A 19,781-nucleotide genomic window follows, 5' to 3' on the forward strand; every position below is an offset into this window, starting at 1 on the left:
GGACAGCTATTCCTTGGCAATTTTATTTAAACTCTCAAACCTCTACAAAAGTGAAGAAAACAATGAAAGCCATGTACCTAGCTTCAACATCATCTGTGATCCCATCTACTGGGCCTCTATTCCAACCTTGCTCATACTCTGGAGATTACTGTGATGCAAATCCTAGACAGCACATTTGTTGTGGTGTGCATTTAATAGAACCTGCTTCGGGAAGTACTTGAGACAAAAAAGTTGGTGTTTACAGCACTGTATAATGTTCTAATATATTTTCTACAGGATGCCACATAGACCATTTCTGTAAATGCAGGTCACGCCTAGCAACCACCATGGAAAGGAAATGCAGGTGGATGTTGGTAGAAAAATGCACTACACAAAATAGGATTAATTCAAGCTGAGTCTCCACTCCTGTGACCACAGGCCCATCCTGCAAAAAAGGGTTTCAACAATTTCCTTCTAGCTAGGCCTAAGAGAGGGACTATCAGATAACAACTAGACGGTATCTCTTCCCTTAGAGGGCTTAAGACACCTCAGGGCCAATACATCTTAATGTCAAAGCCAGTAAGAAAACCCTATTTTTATGAACTTTCTATTTATGTAAAACTCCATACAGAAAGGAAAAGGGATGGATGCTCCTCAAGGGCAGAGAGTATTTTGAACTGTTTCTTCTTCTGCCAATATCCAGGCACCCAGGACAATGTCTGTGCAAGTTCTAGATCTCGTGTACCAAAACCATCCTGTCTCTGGTAGTCTAGTCACTACAAACTCCCACCCATACCATCCCTAGGGCATGCAGGTCTCAAAAGCCTGAACCCTCAGGGATGCTTGACTTAAGGGCAGAGACTAAATATGGTTTCTCTGAGGAAGGTAAGAAAGATCAAAAGTGCTGAGATCGCCTGAAGGATTGCATGATAGGTGAGAAAGCTGATAGGTGGTTTGAAGGGGCAGAAATACGTACATATAGGATAAAGAGAGGAACAATACAATAGTTATTCAGGCTAGTCTGGGACAGCTGCTATTTTTAGTTTTTCAACAAGAGTAAAAGTAGTGAGACCCTTGTCTCCAATCTATCACACTGTGCCAGAAGTGGCTCAAGTGGTAGAGCCCTAGCCTTGAGAGAAAGCAGCTCAGGGACAGCACCCCAGCCCAGAGTTCAAGTCCCAGGATCGGCAATAAAAAAAATCATTAAAAAAAAAAAGACAGAAAATAGCCTGGCACTAGTGGCTCATGCCTATAATCCTAGCTACTCAGGCCTGTAATTCTAACTACTCAGGAGGCTTAGATCTAAGGATCATGATTAAGCCAGTGGAAGTGGTACTGTGGCTCAAGAGGTAGAGTGCTATCCTTGAGCAAAAGAAGGGACAGAACCCAGGACCTGAGTACAAGCCCCAGGATGGCACCCCTCTCAAAAAAAAAAGGGGGGGGTTGAGGTTGGGGGTAGAGAAAAGGGACAGAAAATAAAAGGCAGAAAATTTTTTTACTTCAAGTTAAAGCCTCCACTATCCCTTTTCTCAGCTTCTAAGAAATTCAGGGAGCACTTGTTTTCTTGGGAAACAACTCTTAATCTACACCAATTATCAACAAGCAAAGAAAATCAAATGGCTCATAAAATGTACTTTAATGAAAAGGACAAAGCTACACTACCACCTCATTCCCGTCCACCACGACCGCATTCCTGCCATCTGTCTAGCTTCTGCTGGGTGCCACCAACATCACCTGCCCATAACTCTACTAGACATTCAATAACAAATGTTTTCAATATTTCAATAATATATATTTTTTAAGTTCCTCTACGGGTTACTTTAACAACTTTTAGATAATAACTCAAAGGACCAGAATTGTGTCCAATATCACCAGCTTTGGGGCCACTCACACAATGTTCATATACTAGGCAAAATAAATTTTTAGCACTTAATTCATTATATTCCTGTCCCCACATAAATGGCTTTACTTGGATGATACTATTTTCTGTGGGTGCCACCAAGGACTGTGAATTCTGGCAGCTTTCTTTCATGAAAATTCTAATTTATTCTCCTGCCCCTTATAGAGTTCCATGGTTTCTTCACCATTTCCCAACCATCTTGCAGGTTCTTCATTCTATCTATTGCTCAGAATCCATCCATTTCTATCCTTGAAGGATCTCACCAAAATTAGTTTTAATCTGGGGTGAATATTTTTCAGGCCTACTTGTCCGTTGATAATCACATATTTTTTCATCATTGATGAATATATAGAATCATACATTATAAATATTATAATATGATATATATACACATAGGTATATATATATATACACACACATATATATATATATACATGGGGTTGAATTCAGGGCTTTGTGCTTACAAGACAGGAGCTCTTCCATTTGAGCTACTGCTCCTGCCCCTTTTCCTATGGGTTATTATCATTATTATTTTGATCGGTCATGGGGCTTGAACTCTGGGCCTGGGCACTGTCCCTCCACTCTTCAGCTCAAGGCTAACATTCTACCACTTGAGCCACAGCACCACTTCAGTTTACTGGTAGTTTATTGGAGATAAAAATCTCATGGACTTTCCTTCCAGGGCTAGCTCTGAAGTGTGATCCTCAGATCTCAGCCTCCTGAGTAGGATTACAGGCATGAGCCACTGGCATCCAGCTCCACGCCAGTCATGGATCTTGAATTCAGGGCCTAGGCACTGTCCTTGATCTTCTTTTGTTCAAAGCTAGCACTCTACCACTTGAGCCACTGCACCACTTCCGGCTTTTTCTGTTTATGTGGTACTGAGAAATTGAACCCAGGGCTTCACGCATGCTAGGCAAGCACTCTACCACTGAGCGACCTTCTTTGCCCCCTAGGTTATTTTTTAAGATAGATTCTCTATTTATGTCCAGGCCAAACTGGGCTATAATCCTCCTACATATACTTTCTGTGCCACAGTGCCCAGCCATTGTGCTCCGTAGTAATAGCTGGGGCAACAGGTTAACACTACCACACCTAGCCATTGTTGAAATGGAAATTTCACAGAGTTTGTGCCCAGAGTGTTCTTGAACTAAGATCCCCATTATCTCTACTTCCCTAGTAGCTAGGACTACAGGTGTGCGCCACCAGTACCTAGCTAACTCATTTCTTTTATAATTTTTTTCCTTGCCCTCTTTAGTCCCTCAGGCAACTAATTGTTGACTGATTTTCCTTCACAATAGACTAACTTACATTTCCTAGAATTTTTTTTTCTTTTCTTTTCTTTTTTTTTTTTGCCATCCCTGGGGCTTGAACTCACTGTCCCTGAGCTTCTTTTGTTCAAGGCTAGCACTCTACCATTTGAGCCACAGCGCCACTTCTTGGCTTTTCCTGTGTATGTGGTACTGAGGAATGGAACCCAGGGCTTCAGGCATGCTAGGCAAGCACTCTACCACTAAGCCACCTTCCCAGTCCCATTTCTTATCATTTTCGATCACTGATAACATTCTTCTTTTTTTTTCTTCTAGGTTCCCAATTTATTTTGAAGCGTATCAATTCTGCTTATATGAGTAATCCATTCCTTTCATATCACAAAGAGGCATCTGCTTTTTTGAGACTGCGTTTCACTATGTGGTCTAAGCTGGCCTCGAACTCACAATCCCCTTGTCCTAGCCTCCTGAGTGCTAGGATGACAAGTGTGCATTGTCATGCCTGATGACTGACCCCCCCACACACACCCCGACCCTTTATTTTGTCAAGTATGATGTCCTACAAGTTTGCCATTACAAGTTGAATATCCCTTAGCCAAACTGTGTGGGACCAAGATGCTTCAGATTTCAGAGTTTGGGGGATGCAAGAGCATTTACAAAGACTGCCATTTGAGCATACAACACTCAAAAAGGTTCAGATTTCAGAGTTTTGAGTGAAGGATGACATTTAGGCTGCTTCCAGTCAGGGACTAGTGCCAATAAATCTGCTATAGGCATCTGAATACCCAAACAAACAAACAGGCAAAAAAACAAACTAAGGAAAACCATCTGAGAACAGCCAATCACCTTGAAGGAGAAGACAGTGTTAATAACTTTATAAGAAAAGGTCTGGCATGCTTTACTATGGTTCTCATAAAATTCAAAACTTTTAAACCCTGTAGTTACTGACTGCAGGTACCATTTATTGTCTATTCACTATTAAGGCAATAAGAATGCTATTTTGATAATCAAAGAATTACAAAGTTATATTTAGGTATCAAAACAAGCAGTCGTCTCTCCTCACTTCAGTGATCTAAATCATTTCACCATTTTCAAAATGCTTTCACATACTTTTTTTTTAGTGGAGCTTGAACTCTGGGCCTGTGCGCTGTCCCTGAGCTCTTCAGCTCAAGGCTAGCACTCTACCACTTGAGCTACAGCACCACTTCTGGTTTTCTGGTGGTTAATTGGAGATAAGAGTCTCACAGAGGCTGGGAAGGTGGCTCAGTGGTAGAGTGCTTGCCTTGCATGCATGAGGCCCTGGGTTCAATTCTTCAACACCACATAAGCAGATAAAAGCCAGAAGTGGCACTATGGTTCAAGTGGTAGAGTACAAGCCTTGGGTGAAAGAGTTCAAGGATAGTACCAATGCCCAGAGTTCAAGCCTTAGTACTGGAAAAAGAACTGTGATACTGGGGAGAAAAAAAAACAACAACAACACCTAAAGCAAACCAAAAGAACAACCTAAGCTCCATGCTTTGTTTTTTGACAGTTGATGTAAGCTTAAGGAATAAAGTCAAGGAAGACATATTTCAACAGAAGCAAAATGAGAGGCTTACCAAGTATTCAACCTGCCATCCTTTTCAAATCTTCCCTACAGTGCTTCCATCTTTTGTGCAGACAACTCTTTAATTTTTCAGATTTTTCCTAGAGCCAAGACAAAGTTAAAGGGGTCCTCAATAACATGGACCTCCCGCCTCCCAAATCTACTATTAAGCCCTTCATTGAGTAACTGTCAGCAAGAGAACAAGAGCAAACGTTACAGTCAACCAGAAATGCAGTAATAGACAGGTTCTCTTTCCCGATAGCCTTCCCTGGTCCCTATTCAAAATTAATTCTGCTTTTACTTTTCTTATTGGTGGGACCCATGAGGACACCAGAGGCTCCAACCAGAAATCCAAAGTATATGACCCAATATCATATATACGGTCAGAAGCACCCAATTACAAATACGGGCTCAGACCCTTCAATGAGACACACACCTCCCTTATAACCCAAGACACACAATCCTGAGAATTCATTTGGAAGGAACAAACATGAAAACATTTCCATTGTTCCACTCTTGCGCCTCTACTATGACCAAGCAACTCATGGACCAAGTATTTTATATGCTTCATTATCAAATTTAATGCAGTGAAGGGCTGGGAAGGTGACTCAGTGATAAAGCACTTGCCTTGCAAGCATGAGGTCCTGGGTTTGCTACCTCAGCACCACATAAGCAAAAAAAAGTTGGAAGTGGTGAAGTTGCTCAAGTGGTAGAGTGCTAGCCTCGAGCTGAACAACTGAGGGACAGAGTTCAAGCCCCAGGCCCAGAGTTCAAGCCCCACAACCAACAACAACAACAAAAATTAATGCAGTGAAAGAGGTATTATTACTTTATAGATGAGGAAATAAAAGCTTAGAAGCTGGGTGCTAGTGGCTCATGCCTCTAATCTAGCTACCCAAGCTACTACAGGTATGAGACACCAGTGCTTGGCAAGCTACTTGAAGTCCTATATTAAATGGCTGAAAAGGGACTAGAACCTGAGCAGCTGATCACTTATTCAAGCTGTGGAACAAAGCCAAAAAGACACAAGATCGCATCAATAATGATGCTCACAGCAACACAACCTGTCCCCAATAGTAGTAGCACATAAGAACTCACTTAAACAAATGCCCAATGAGGAAAACTAGAGCAAATTATAGTTCAAGACAAGATAGTGTGCTATCAAGCCATTTAAAGTAACTTCTGAGGACAAAAGTAAAAATGCAAGAAAATAATTAATAAATACATGAACAACACCAGAATAAATATATGTGTACAGTGATACTTGTATATCTACCAGTTAAGGGATATTTATGCTTTGTTCACAGAGCTATCTTTCTAGTGTCTGCCATATAGTGTATGCCCAATAAATATTCATACGTATGCATATAGACACGATCTAAGGAATAGTAAGCAAGGAAGAAAACTTTAATTGTAGGCTAACGGAGCCATGAATGATATGAATACTGTAGCTAACACCTAAAAACAAATTTAAGACCAAGAAACAAATGTCAAATTATCTCTTGACTATATTCCATTTCCATAGTTCCTAAAGTAATTTGAAAATACAAGACAAGAATGAAAATTGGCCTGGAATCTGATGAAGAGTTTTCTAAAAGGTGGTAAGCAGGTACACAGAGATGACAACAACCTTTTTAAGTTGCCAAGACAGGGCCAACCTTGCACTAGTTGTTCTTAAGGCAAATGTCAATGTCACTCTAGACAGTTTCTCATTTCCCCTTTAAAAATAAATTTATGTATCTGTAAGACACACACCAGACTTAGAGCTTAAAACATTGTGAAATATGGCCACTCATATGCACTTATATAAAACATGGGAATTTAATGTGGATTCTACTTAGATACAAGCATGCAAAGAAACTCTGAGGTCAGATCATAAAAATAGATACCAGACAGTTGCCCAGCATAGAAACAGCTTGAAAATACTTTCCCATGAATAGTAGTTACAAAAAAAGAAAAAGTACTTGATTAATAAATGTATAAATAATAAAGGTAAAAATGCTCCTACAATTTAGCAGGAAGGACAGAAGAAAGTCAACGTAGTAATTAAAATTAAAGTCTTCACCAACTATGACACATATTTTTAGTGCTGAGAACATTAATTGATCATTTTACAAATTACCAAAGGCATAGAAATTGGGTTGTTTTGAACACAAAAGTATAAAGACTTTGGTACAGAGTCAGAAACTCTGAAAACTCATGATTTTCTATCCATATTTTGTATAAGAGCAAACACTAGATTCTAAAACAAATTCAAGCAAGGAGAAGGCAGCAATAAAGTATTCCTAGGAAACATTCCTAGGAAATTACTACTACCATTAGTACAGAAATTCATAAAGCAAAAACTGTACTAAAAATATTCATAATAATTGGCTTATTTCTCCAATCTACTAGACTTGAGAAGCAGTGGAGTTCACTATGCCAATTCAAGTATTACTGTACCAAGAGTTTATTCCTTTCCTCCAACACTAAAGATTCTTCAGGCTATATGCATGATAAGTCTACATTTTATTCACTTCTACCTATATGTCTTAAATCTCTCATTAGAACCGACACATTCCAAGGCTTACCACTCTGTGAGAATCTCTAATTGCACTGCCTTTCAATCCTCAAGTTCAAGGTTCTACTGCCTCACCACACAGTGCTCAGGCAACTCAATACAGATTCTAGACTAGAGCCAACCTGATCAGAAAGGTCCCAGACAGTCTATCCCCCAAACAACCAGCAAAAAGCTGGCTGGAGGTATGGTTCAAGTGGTAGAGCACCAACTAAGCAATTTCAAGGACCTGAGTTCAAATCTCTATATATAGAGAGGGGACTTCTTATAAGTTTCAAATGAACATCCTGTGTAACAAAGGAGACTTTCATTTATTGTTTTATATGTATTTCCCCCTCCGACTACACAAATGCAGTATCTCAATGCTAACAACTATCCTATTTGTATAGGATAATAGCTGTTTTGCCACTATTTGAGTAATTAGTTTTCTCCAATGACATGCATTTTCTTTATTTCTTATTCTGTTGGCCTGGGTTTTTTTGTTTTTGGCCAGTCCTGGGGCTTGAACTCAGGCCCTGGCCACTGTCCCTGAGCCTCTTTGTGCTCAAGACTAGTGCTCTACCACTTGAACCACAGCACCACTTCCAGCTTTTTCTGTTTATGTGGTACTGAGGAACTGAACCCAGGGCTTCAAGCATGCTAGGCAAGTACTCTACCACTGAATCACCTTCCTAGCCCCTGTTGGTCTGATTTTCCAGGGGCTTCTCTTCCTTATTTTTTTTTTTTGTCGGTCGTGGGGCTTGAACTCTGGGCTTGGGCGCTGTCCCTCAGCTCTTCAGCTCAAGGCGAGCACTCTACCACTTGAGCTACAGCGCCACTTCCGGTTTTCTGGTGGTTTATTGGAGATAGGAGTCTCACGGTCTCTCCTGCCCGGGCTGGCTTTGAACCGCGATCCTCAGATCTCAGCCTCCTGAGTAGCTAGGATTACAGGCGTGAGCCACCAGTGCCCGGCCCTTATTTGTTTTACTTGGTGCAGTACAAGACTTCAAAGCCAGAGCTTTGTATGTGAGGCAAGCACTGATATTGAGTTACAACCCCAACACTTGTTTTTGTGTTTGTGCCTCTCCTGGAGCTTGAACTCAGGGCCTGGACCCTGTCCATGAGCTTCTGTGTTCAAGAAAGGCTCTACTACTTAAGCCATAGTTCCACTTGAACCATTTTGGTAGTTAATTAGAGATAAGAATCTCACGGATGGGGCTGGGAATATGACTTAGTAGTAGAGTGCTTGCCTAACATGCATGAAGCCTTGGGCTCAATTCCTCAGTACCACATAAACAGAAAATGCCAGGAGTGGCGCTGTGCCCAAGTGGTAGAAAGCTGGCCTTGAGCAAAAGCAGCAGCTCAAGGACAGTGCCTCAGAACTGGAAAAAAAAAAAAAAACAACAACAACAAAGAGTTTCATGGATTTTCCTGCCAGGGCTGGCTTCGAACTAGGATCCTCAGATCTCAGCCTCCTAAGAAATTAGGCTAATACCTGGTTTGGTTTTTTTGTTGTTGTTGTTGATGTTGTTGTTGTTTTGAGACAAGGTCTCATTAAACAGACTAATTGGCCCCCAAACTCTCTCTTGACCCTCTTTCCTCAGCCAGTCCAGTATTATTAGTACTCCATACTCAATTCCACCTTCCTTTTTCAGCTCAAAACAATGCAGAACCCAACCACTGTGTCCTAATAAGAGCTCTCAAGGACAACTAGCAGAGCAAACATATAAAATAGTAAATTGGTTTTTTTGCTAGCACCAGTTTCAACTTAAGGCCTCACATTTGCTTGGCTGGCACTCTACCACTTGAGTCATACTTTCAGCCTTGCTTTTTGCTATTTTTTGCCCAGGCTGGCCTTGACCATGATCCTCTGGGTCTCAGCCTTATGAACAGCTAAAATTAAAAGGATGAGCTATCAGCATCTGACAAACTGGTAACTTTTTGTTACATGTAGTTTGCCACCTCCCCTTTCTCACACACAAAAAGCAACTGCAGGGATGGGTGCATGTGCCTCTCACCTGTCTCAATATGGCAGAAAAGTAGTTAGGGAATGTGACACAGCTAGAATTTCTGGGCCTAAATGGGACCATCCTTAAAGACCTTGATTAAGTAACACTGTTCAGTGCACATCAACAGACCTGAGAATTCCTTTCCTAACTTAAAAACCAACACTATTCCAGGCGCTGGTGGCTCACACCTGTCATCCTAGCTACTCAGGAGGCTGAGATCTGAGGATCATGGTTCAAAGACAGCCTGGGAAGGAAAAGGCGTGAAACTCTTAACTCCAATAAACCACCAGAAAACTGGAAGTGGTGCTCTGGCCCAAGTGATAGAGCACTAGGCTTGAGCTGAAGAGCTCAGGGACAGCGCTCAGATCCAGAGTTCAAGCCCCATGACTAACAAAAACAACAACAAAAACAACAACACTATGGCCAGGCACCAGTGGCCCTTACACAGGAGGCTGAGATCTGAGGATTGCAGTTCAAAAAGTCCCTGTGAGCCGGGCACTGGTGGCTCACGCCTGTAATCCTAGCCACTCAGGAGGCTGAGATCTGAGGATCGCGGTTCAAAGCCAGCCCGGGCAGGTTCGAAACCAACCAAGGCAGACATATCCTTAAGAATCTTATTCCCAATTAACTAGAAAAAAAGCCTCAAGTGGTAGAGGGCTAGCCATGCGCAGAAAATACTAATCAAGCTGGGAAGGTGGCTCAGTGGTAGAGCACTTGCCTTGCAATGCCTGAGGCCCTGGGTTCGATTCCTCAGCACCACATAAGCAAAAAGAAAAAGGACGGAAGTGGTGTTGTGGCTCAAGTGGTAGAGCACTAGCCTTGAGCTGAAGAGCTGAGGGACAGCGCCCAGGCCCAGAGTTCAGGCCCCAAGACCGGACCCCCCCCCCCAAAAAAAAAGAAAGAAAATACTGATCAAGAGCTTAGAGCCAAGTTCAAATCCTGTCAGTATCAGTACAGGAAACAACCACAAAACAAAACAAAAAACCCAACACTGTATGTACAACCTGATAATATAGCTAAAAGCAAATGAAACTAGTAGACCAGAAAGGAAGTATGTATAGTAAAAAAAGGAAAGAGATCTGATGCCTTTCTACCAGGAAAATGTCTTCCATAAATATGGGTCCCAACAAGTTTCCGATAGCCATGGGACAGTAATTCCAAATCCAGAGGATCTATGCATTCCTATTCTTCAATTTTCTGTTCTGTACGAGAGAAGATATAATCATTTCTAGAAATAAGTCACACACACACAAAAAAGGTTTGGCTATTAGCTACTAGCCAGTTGCTACTAAAGCCATGGTTATTTAGGTCTAAGGTATTTAGCTGTTGCTGACCATCTAGCAAGAAAAAAAAAAAAAATCCAAGACAAAGTACCTGCGAGGCGCTGATGGCTCACACCTGTCACTCTAGCTACTCAGAAGGCTGAGCTCTGAGGATCACAGTTCAAAGCAAGCCAGGGCAGAAAAGTCAGTGAGATTCTTATCTCCAATAAACTACTCAGAAAAAGCCCGAAGTGGTGCTGTGGCTCAAGTAGTAGAGCATTAGCCTGTGCAAAAAGCTCAGGGACAAAGCCCTTAGCCAAGTTCAAGTCCCAGGACCAGCAAAAACAAAACAACAACAACAACAAAAAGAAATCATACATGACATGCCTTAGCTATTTCCATGTAAGTACCAACAAGAAACTTTATTTTGGTTGAGAGTATCACCATGAGCACTTCTAACCTTAATTTAATCAGACAACAAAATCCAAGTAATAGTTTACAAAGGATGAATGAACAGCAAAAGCAATACAGTAAGATAAATATTCCCATTTTCACACTATAGCTTACACCAGACAAGGAAATATTCAGAAAAACTTCCAAAGGTATGCTAGTTTAAGTGTTAAGAAACTAAGATCTTTGCTGGAATAATCAGCTCTGTTCATGCTTTAAAATTCCCACACTAATGCCTCCCAAAATCAATTAAATACAAGCTAGGAGAACTTAAAAGAATTACTGCTGAAATCTCTTTCAATATTAAACAGCAGTTATCTGTATAAGAAACTAAAGAAGTTCAGTAGCCCAAAGACACTGATTATTCAGGACAAACCAGGGGAATGTGAATACATTTATCAAACAAGGTTGTACATAAGATGGTGATAATGGTAACTTACCTATTTTATGAAGATTCCTAAGACACTTTATGAAACAAGGTTAAATCTGAGCAATTCTACTACTACATATTTCTGATCTATCTTCCATGAATCTACTCTACTCCGCCTTTCTAACTCTTAGTAATATGGCAATCTGAGGGCTTTAGACATGTATAGATCACAAAACAAGCAAATTTGACAAAATATCCAAGAGATACAACATATAATCAAATTTGGCTTCAGGCTACAAGGCTATTTTAACAGGCTACAAGAAGCATTAGTTAACAGCTCATCCTTAGATTTCATTTTATTTATGTTGGTTGTGGGGTTTAAACTCAAGGCCTAGGCACTGTTCCTAAGCCTTTTTGTGCTCAAGGTTAGTGCCCTACCACTTGAGCCACAGGGCCACTTGTTTTTGAGTTAATTGGAGATAGGAGGACTTTTCTGCCCTGGCTGGCTTTGGACTGAGATCCTCAGATTTCAGCCTCTTGAGTAGCTGGAATTATAGGCGTGAGCTACCAACGCCCATCTTTCTTATTTTGGTTTTTTTGGTTGGTTGTGGGGCTTTAACTCTGGGCCTGAGCGCTGTCCCTCAGTTCTTCAGCTCCAAATTATTGCTCTACCACTTGAACCACAGCACCACTTCCAGTTTTCTGGTGGTTTATTAGAAATAAAGAGTCTCAAGGGCTTTCCTGCCAGGGCTGGCTTTGAACCTAGATCCTCAGATCTCGGTCTCCTAAGTAGCTAGGATTACAGGTGTGAGCCACCAGCACCCAGCTTATTTTTATTTTTTGATGTCAGTCCTGGGGATTGAACTCAGGGCCTGGACACTGTAGTTAAGCTTCTTTTGCTCAAGGCTAGCACTCTACCACTTTGAGTCATGGCTCCATTTCTGGCTTTTTTGGGAATTTAGTAGAGATAAGCATCTCACAGACTGTCCTGCTTGGGCTGGTTTCAAACCTCAATCCTCAGACCTCAACCTCCTGAGTGGCTCAGATGATAGGCGTGAGCCACTAGCACCCAGCATCATCCTTTTAATTGGGGAGATCATAGTTGGAACCAGCAACACTACTCACCTTTAGTACAGAGGCTAGGCTGGTCATGTGTTCATTGAGGGCACCCTCAGACTCCTTATAGGTTAAGCAGGTGAACTGGTACTCCTCAGGATCAAAGGCATCAGCTCCCTGTTGCTCCACATCGCTGGCTACTCCCACGTAATAGTCCTCTATGTCCCCAGGGTCCTCGTCCTCTTCTTCTTCTTCCTCCTCACAATTTGGATCATAATCCTCTTCATTGCTGTCAGACCCCTGGCTATTCATGTCCACGGACATCTTAGCATCCAGCCAGGTTGCGGATCAGAAAAGCAGGTGCTTCCCCCCCCTCCCCCCAATCTTTACTGCTTTATCAAATGCATTAGTGTTGTTTTTTTTGTTGTTGTTATTGTTGCTTTTCTGTCTTCTAAAGGAGGAAAGAAAAGAAAAAGTGTTACTCCCCTCCTCCATGACAGACTATCACAAACAATTCAAGAATCAAAATGGGGGCTGGATATGTGGCTTAGTGGTAGAGTGACTGCCTAGCATGAGTGAAGCCCAGGGTTCGATTCCTCAGTACTACATAAACAGAAAAAGCAGGAAGTAGTGCTGAGGCTCAAGTGGTACAGCACTAGCCTTGAGCAGAGGAAGCTCAGAGACAGTGCTCAGGCCCTGAGTTCAAACCCTAGAACTGTCCCCCCCCAAAAAAAAAAAATCAAACTGGCACATCCTTGGTCTTATTCCCATTTATAGCCTCATATAAAGAAGCTCACCATTATCTCCCAGACCCAGGCTTATCAAAAGGAAACTTCCTTGCCTGAATCCCTCAGAAGCACATCTAGAGCTGGGACTATAGTGTTTATCTAACATGCATGAAGCCCTGAGTTCGATTCCTCAGTACCAAATACACAGAAAAAGCCAGAAGTGGTGCTGTGGCTCAAGTGGTAGAGTGCTGTTCTTGGGCAAAAGAAGCTCGGACACTGCCCAGGACACTCAGTTCAAGCCCCAGGACTGACAAAACAAAAAAAAGGAGGGAGGAGGGCATGGTTCAACTGGCTTTCGAGCACTTCCCATGCAAGCAGGATTCCGATATAAACCCTGAGTAACACACACACACAAAAAAAAAGGAGGAAAAAAAACATAGGTAAGTACTTAGAAAAAGCCGGGAGTGGTGCTGTGGCTCAAGTGGTATAGAGTCTAGCCTTGAGTAAAAAGAAGCTCAGGGACAGTGCCCAGGCTTTGAATTCAAGTCCCAGGACCTGAAAAAAAAATCTACAACAAAAATTAGGGAGCTGGAGATGGGCGCCAGTGGCTCATGCCTATAATCCTAGCTACTCAGGAGGCTGAGATCTAAGGATCACAGTTCAAAGCCAACCCAGGCAGGAGAGTTTGTGAGACTCTTATCTTCAATTAGCCACCATAAAACCAGAAGTGGCGCTGTGGCTCAAGTGGTAGAGCACTCGCCTTGAGCTGAAGAGTGCAGGAACAGCGCCCAGGCCCAGAGTTCAAGCCCCAGGACCAAATAAACAAACAAATAAATTAGGGAGCTGGAGAATGATTATTTAGTGGTAGAATACTTACTAGCAAGTATGAGGCTGTGTTCAGATATCAGCAATGCCTAATCAGTAATTAATATATTAATATATTAATATATGGAACCATTAAAACAATTATGGATGCAGAAAAAAAAGATACACTGAATACATGCAGTCAGTGTAAAGGATTACACAGCCACTTTTTATGGTGTTATAAAAAATGCTAATAAGTCTAAATTAAGTATAAGACAACAAAATGATGTTTGTAATTCAACATGTAAGAGATTTTGTTTAGTAGAACCACCTAACCACAGCTGAACTCATTAAAGGGAAAAGTTCATCTTTAAGTTAAAAATACCTGTTATCTTTGAAGGTCTTCCAAGCAGACGTCGTCACCCAAAAAGCCTGTCATATGATTTCCATCTACAATGAAATGAGAGAATATATTTTTAAAATAGGTACCCTTTTTTCCAAATTTACTTTTTTTTTTTTCCCCCTTGTCCTGGGACTTGAATTCTAGGCCTGGGCACTGTCCCTGAGTTCTTTTTGCTCAAGGCTAACAACACTCTACTACTTGAGCCACATTGCCACTTCCAGCTTTTTCTATTTATGTGGAACTGAGGAATTGGAACCCAGAGTTTCGTACATGCTAGGCAAGCCCTCCAAGTTTACTTATTTTCCTTCTTATTTTGACAGATGCAAGATTTCAATCAGGACTGTTACTGTTAAGACAAAGTCTAGCTACATGAAGACTAGCTTCAAACTCCTGGTCATTGTTTTCCTTTCTAGATATACATTAGCAGGCTTACTATTGTTAGTTTTTGGTGGTAATAGGCCTCATGCTCACTCAGCTTTGCTTGCTCCAATTGGTCCTCTATATTTGAACTACACCTAATCCTTTTTTCTTTTTTGTGCTGGGCCTGGGGCTTGAACTCATGGCCTGACTGATATAAACATATTTTATATGTTTTTATGCTCAAGGCTAATGTTTTATTACTTGAGCCACAGCTCCATTTCTGGCCTTTTGATAATTATCTGGAGATAAGAGTCTCATGCACGGGGCTGAGAAGGTGGCTCAGTGGTAGAGCGCTTGCCTTGAACGCATGAGGCCCTGGGTTCAATTCCTCAGCACCACATAAGCAAAAAGCCGGAAGTGGTGCTGTGGCTCAAGTGGTAGAGCGCTAGCCTTGAGCTGAAGAGCTGAGGGACAGCGCCCAAGCCCAGAGTTCAGGCCCCAAGACTGGACCCAAAAAAAAAAAACAAAAAAACAAGAGTCTCATGCACTTTCCTGCCTGGGCTGGCTTTGAACTTCCATCTTCAGATCTCAGACACCACCTAAGTTGCTAAGATTACAGGCATAAGTCTCTGGTCCCTTGAATTTTTGCTGGTTATTTTTGGAGACAGTCTCACTCAAACTTTCCTGTCAGGGCTAGCTTCAAACTAGGATCTTCCAGGTCACAGCCTCCTGAGTAGCTGGGATTACAGGCACTCAGCTGAGTTTTATTATTTATTTTTTTGCCAGTCCTGGGGTTTGAACTCAGGGCCTGGGCACTGTCCCAGGCTAGCACTCAAGGCTAGCTCTCTACCACTTGAGCCACAGCACTACTTCTGGCCTTTTCTGTTTATGTGGTACTAAGGAATCAAACCCAGAGCTTCATGCATGCTAGGCAAACACTATCACTAAGCCACTTTTCCAGCCTCTTAAGTTTTTTTATTAAGCAAAAAGTTTAAAAGTAACATGGGACTAGAATAATTGATTTTAAGGTCAATTTAAGGTCAGATTCATCCTCATTTCATCTTCATAGAAATTACTGCCACCTTCTTATGAATAGGGAAGCTGCAGTTTATAAAGGTTAAGTAACTTCCCCAGGATCATACAAATGCAACCAACATGAGGCAGGCATGTATTCTTCTCAATTGTTATTCACAGCCATCTGTCAGTGTTGATTTCTGTGTATATGTCCATGTTGGTTCTGGAGTTTGAACTCAAGACCTGGCCACTGTTCTTGAGCTTTTTTACTCAAGGCATATGCTCTATTATTTTGAGCCACAGTGCCATTTCCAGCTTTTTGGTAGTTAACTGGAGATAAGACTCTCATTGAATTTCCTGGCTGAGCTGGCTTTGAACTGTGATCTTCAATCAGCCTCCTGAGTAGCTAGGATAGGTGTAGGCAACTACACCTGTTGGTATTGATAATTTTGTATGGCTCACAACTGAAGTTCTAAATGTTCAAATGGCTCCTGGCATAAAAAACAAGTTTCCCATCCCTGGACGGGGATTCATAACTAACCTAAATTGCCTAACACAAAGCTATGCAAAGACTATCTAGAATTATTTTCAGCTAGACAATGGTGGCTCACATCTGTTATCCTAGCTACTTAGGAACGGCTGAGACCTGAGGGTCAAGGCTTAAAACCAGACAAGTCAGACAAACCCATGAGACTTCTATCTCCAACTTAAAAAAAAAAAAAAAAGCTCCATTACCAGCACTCATGCCCAGAGTTCAAAGCCTAGGACTGACGAAGAAAAAAAAAAGTGAGAGCAAGAAGCTTGTAGATCCAGATTCAAATAAAAACTTAATGGGATGTAACTTTTGCCCAAGTGAACTACAATGATATACACCACCACACCCAACTAAAACTCGTCGAGGAAGAGAAGCTCAGGGGAAGCACCCACGCCCTGAGTTCAAGCCAGCCAAAAAATAAAGTCCTGGCCTTAATCCTTAGTGCTACCCTAAATAAGTCGGGCTATATGCTTCGTTAAAAACAATTTATAGCAATTCTTGGGGGGGATTCTGTTTGAGCCAGAGTCAGCTGGGCTCTGGGTTCAATTCCTCAGCACGACATAAGCAGAAAAAAGCTGGAAGTGGTGCTATGGTTCAAGTGGTAGAGTGCTAGCCTTGAGCTGAAGAGCTAGGGGACAGCGCCCAGCCCCAGAATTCTGGCCCCATGACCAACTGAAAAAAAAAAAAAAAAAAAAAGAAATACAGCCACAAATAAATCCAATTTCAAACAAAAGCCAAGTTCTGGGTATATACTGGTATTAAGTTTCCTACAGCAATCGTCTCAGGGTCAAGAGCAATGGGCCTAGCCTTAAGGCCTAGTCTCATTAGGAACACACTCAGAATCCCTTATCAAAGGGAGAAGCATTAGAGGGGCTGGGAAGGTGGCTCAGTGGTAGAGTGCTTCTCTTGCATGCATGAGGCCCTGGGTTCGATTCCTCAGCACCACATAAGCAGAAAAATCCTCAAGTGGCACTGTGGCTCACAGTGGTAGAATGGTAGAGCACCAGACTTAAGCAAAAGGAGCTCAGGGGCAGCACTGAGTTCAAGCCCCAGGAATGGCAAAAAAAAAAAAAGTTGACATAAATAAACAAAACAAAGATACTGGACAAGAATGTCAGATGTTTACTCCAAATATGATATTTAGCAGCAAGTGATATATTATTTACCAACTACATCAGCAAAGATAACTACTTGACACCAAGATATGAATCAACTCAAGAATTTTAAAACAGGCACCAGTGGCTCATACCTATAATCCTAGCTACTCAGGAGGTTGAGATCTGAGGATCTTGGTTCAAAGCCAGCTCAGGCAAGAGAGTCCATGAGACTCTATCTCCAATAAATCACTCAGAAAACCCACAGTGGCGCTGTGGCTCAGGTGGAAGAGCTCAGGAAGAGCACCCAGGCCCAGAGTTCAAGCCCCATGACCAACCAAAAAAAAAAAAAAGTGTTAAAACTCTAACTCTTCATTTGGTTTTAATACAGTCACCCACTAACCACTAACCACCTGTTTAAACCTAACCTGAAAACTAAGAAAGAACCTGGGCCCCTGATGGTTCACGTCTGCAATCCCAGCTACTCAGGAGGTTGAGATCAGAGGATAGTAGTTCAAAGCCAACCCTACTAGTAAACTCCTAATTACTTCCAAAGAGCCAGAAGTGGTAGAGGGCCAGCCAGCCTTGAGGCAAAAACAAAAACAAAAACAAATTCTGGGACAGAACCCTCTTAGAGCCTCAGTCCAAGCCCCAGGATTGGCACAGGAAAATAAGAAAAAGAAAAGTGGGAGGGAGAGAGAGGAAAGTAGGAAGGAAGGAGGGCCTGGGAATGTGGCTTAGTCGTAGAGAGCTTGCCTAGCATGCCTGAAGCCCTGGGTTCGATTCCTCAGTACCACTTAAACAGAAAAAGTCAGAAGTGGTGCTGTGGTGAAGTGGTATAGAGTGCTGGCCTTTCAGTGCCCAGGCCCTGAGTTCAAGCCCCAGGACACGAGAGACAGAGACATAGAGAAACCGAGAGAGACAGAAAGACAGAGAGACAGAGAGAGAGAGACAGAGAAAGACAGAGAGACAGAGAGAGAGGAGGAAGATAATTATTCAGTTTTTCAATCACTTTTGCCACAGGTCAAATACTTTAATGGCTACTTGTGAATAGTGTGGCTACCATACCCAACAGCAGAACACGTTCATGGGGACTGCCCGCCCGAGAAACTTCGCTTGGGACAAGAGCAACAAATCCAAAGTAAGGTGAAAGTCATGGGGGAAACACTACTGCCTCTTCTGGAGGCTCAGACAGACAGACAGACAGACAGACAGCCAAAGCGTCCGGGCTCGGGCGAGGCCGCACGTTCCTGGTAGGGGAGGGGGGGGGGGACACCGCGGATGGTCCGCGCGGACGTGGGCATCCACGCGCCGGGAGAGACCACCTCTCCCCTCCCTCCCTCCCTCCCTTCACCCGAACGGACGTTAGTTAACAAATCGGGGGGGAGGGAAGGCCAGCGATGCTGGGCCAGAGGCTCCCCGAACAGGAAGATTCGAGACGATCGCGTTCCCACCTTCCCTCCCTCCCCCCCCCACCCGCCCCGCTTCACCTCCACCCCCCCCCAGCCACCCGCCCCGGAGAACGAGGAAGGGGAGGGCCGGTTAAAGGCAATGGGGCCTCTCCGATCTCCCCCCCACACACACCCCCTACCCCCCCACCTCACCTCGGTGAAACTGAGGAAGGGGCGAGAGGAGACCCTCAACTCTCCCCTCGCCCCTCCCAGACAGTGACCGACGCTGCAGGAGGGGGGTGGGGAGAGGGGAGGGGAGCGGTGGGGAGGGGGAGGGGGGCCCACGGCGGCTCAGGCGAGGCGCCCCGCCGGGCCCGGGCCCCGGGGGGGGGGTGAGGGAGACGTCCGTGTGTGTGTGTGCGCGCACGCGCGCGCGGGGAGCCCCCCCCACCCCCACCCCCGGCCAGTCAGGGTAAACAAGGCCCCGGACTCGCTCCGCACACTTACCGGGAGCCGCGGCCCCCCAGGCCGCACAGCCCCGGTGAACCAGACCAAGGTGAGGCCGGTCAGGCGACCCAAGTCGGATGGGGAGGGGGGGGTGAAGCGGGAGGGGAGGGGGGGCCGTGCGGGGAAGGGCGGGGAAGGGCTACAGCGGGCGACGGCGCAGGCGGCTCGGCGGACGCCGGTGCGGGCCCCCGCGCTGCTTCCTCCCGACGGAGCCCCGTCCCCCCCGCAGCTCCCGGAAGTGCTCGGGAGCTCGACGTCACTTCCGGCCGGGGTCGGCTCGCGGTCGCCCCGGGTCGTTAAACCAGCTCCTGGGTCCGGAGGAGGACGCCTGGGAGCTAGCGGCTGCTCGGCCGGGACTCAGTTTCCCTTCCTCCGGGGAGTGCGGCCGTGTCCGCCCCAGCGGAGAGCAACGGGGAGGGAGCCGAGGCTGGTGAAGCAATGCTGTGGACCTCCGTTGCTGCATTCGTTCACCAGCGCCTCAAGCTGCCCGCAAAATAACCATCCTATCAGTTTTGGAGGTGGGGGGGGGT

The 19,781-nt window shown here is 43.9% G+C and overlaps 1 protein-coding gene across 3 annotated transcripts in view; it reads right to left on the reverse strand.

Annotated features, from left to right (window-relative positions):
• LOC138818491 (E3 ubiquitin-protein ligase ARIH2) overlaps nt 1-19,455 on the reverse strand; it is a 51,439-nt gene extending 31,984 nt beyond the window's left edge. Inside the window, exons 1-3 of one of the 3 annotated variants that reach the window (XM_070009410.1) lie at nt 19,252-19,455; nt 14,333-14,397; nt 12,485-12,866 (exon numbers count right to left, since the gene is read on the reverse strand). In XM_070009410.1, coding sequence (XP_069865511.1) covers nt 12,485-12,739 — 255 coding nt within the window. In that variant the 5' untranslated portion in view covers nt 12,740-12,866; nt 14,333-14,397; nt 19,252-19,455. Of the gene's footprint in view, nt 1-12,484; nt 12,867-14,332; nt 14,398-18,957; nt 19,053-19,251 lie in introns of those variants that run through there. The other 2 variants (XM_070009411.1, XM_070009412.1) reach the window with 2 other exon arrangements.
• Between the last annotated feature and the right edge of the window lie 326 nt (nt 19,456-19,781).

The sequence above is a fragment of the Dipodomys merriami genome, unplaced genomic scaffold, assembly GCF_024711535.1.
Source record: "Dipodomys merriami isolate MVZ:Mamm:240054 unplaced genomic scaffold, mDipMer1.0.p SCAF_767, whole genome shotgun sequence".
Taxonomy (NCBI): domain Eukaryota; kingdom Metazoa; phylum Chordata; class Mammalia; order Rodentia; family Heteromyidae; genus Dipodomys; species Dipodomys merriami.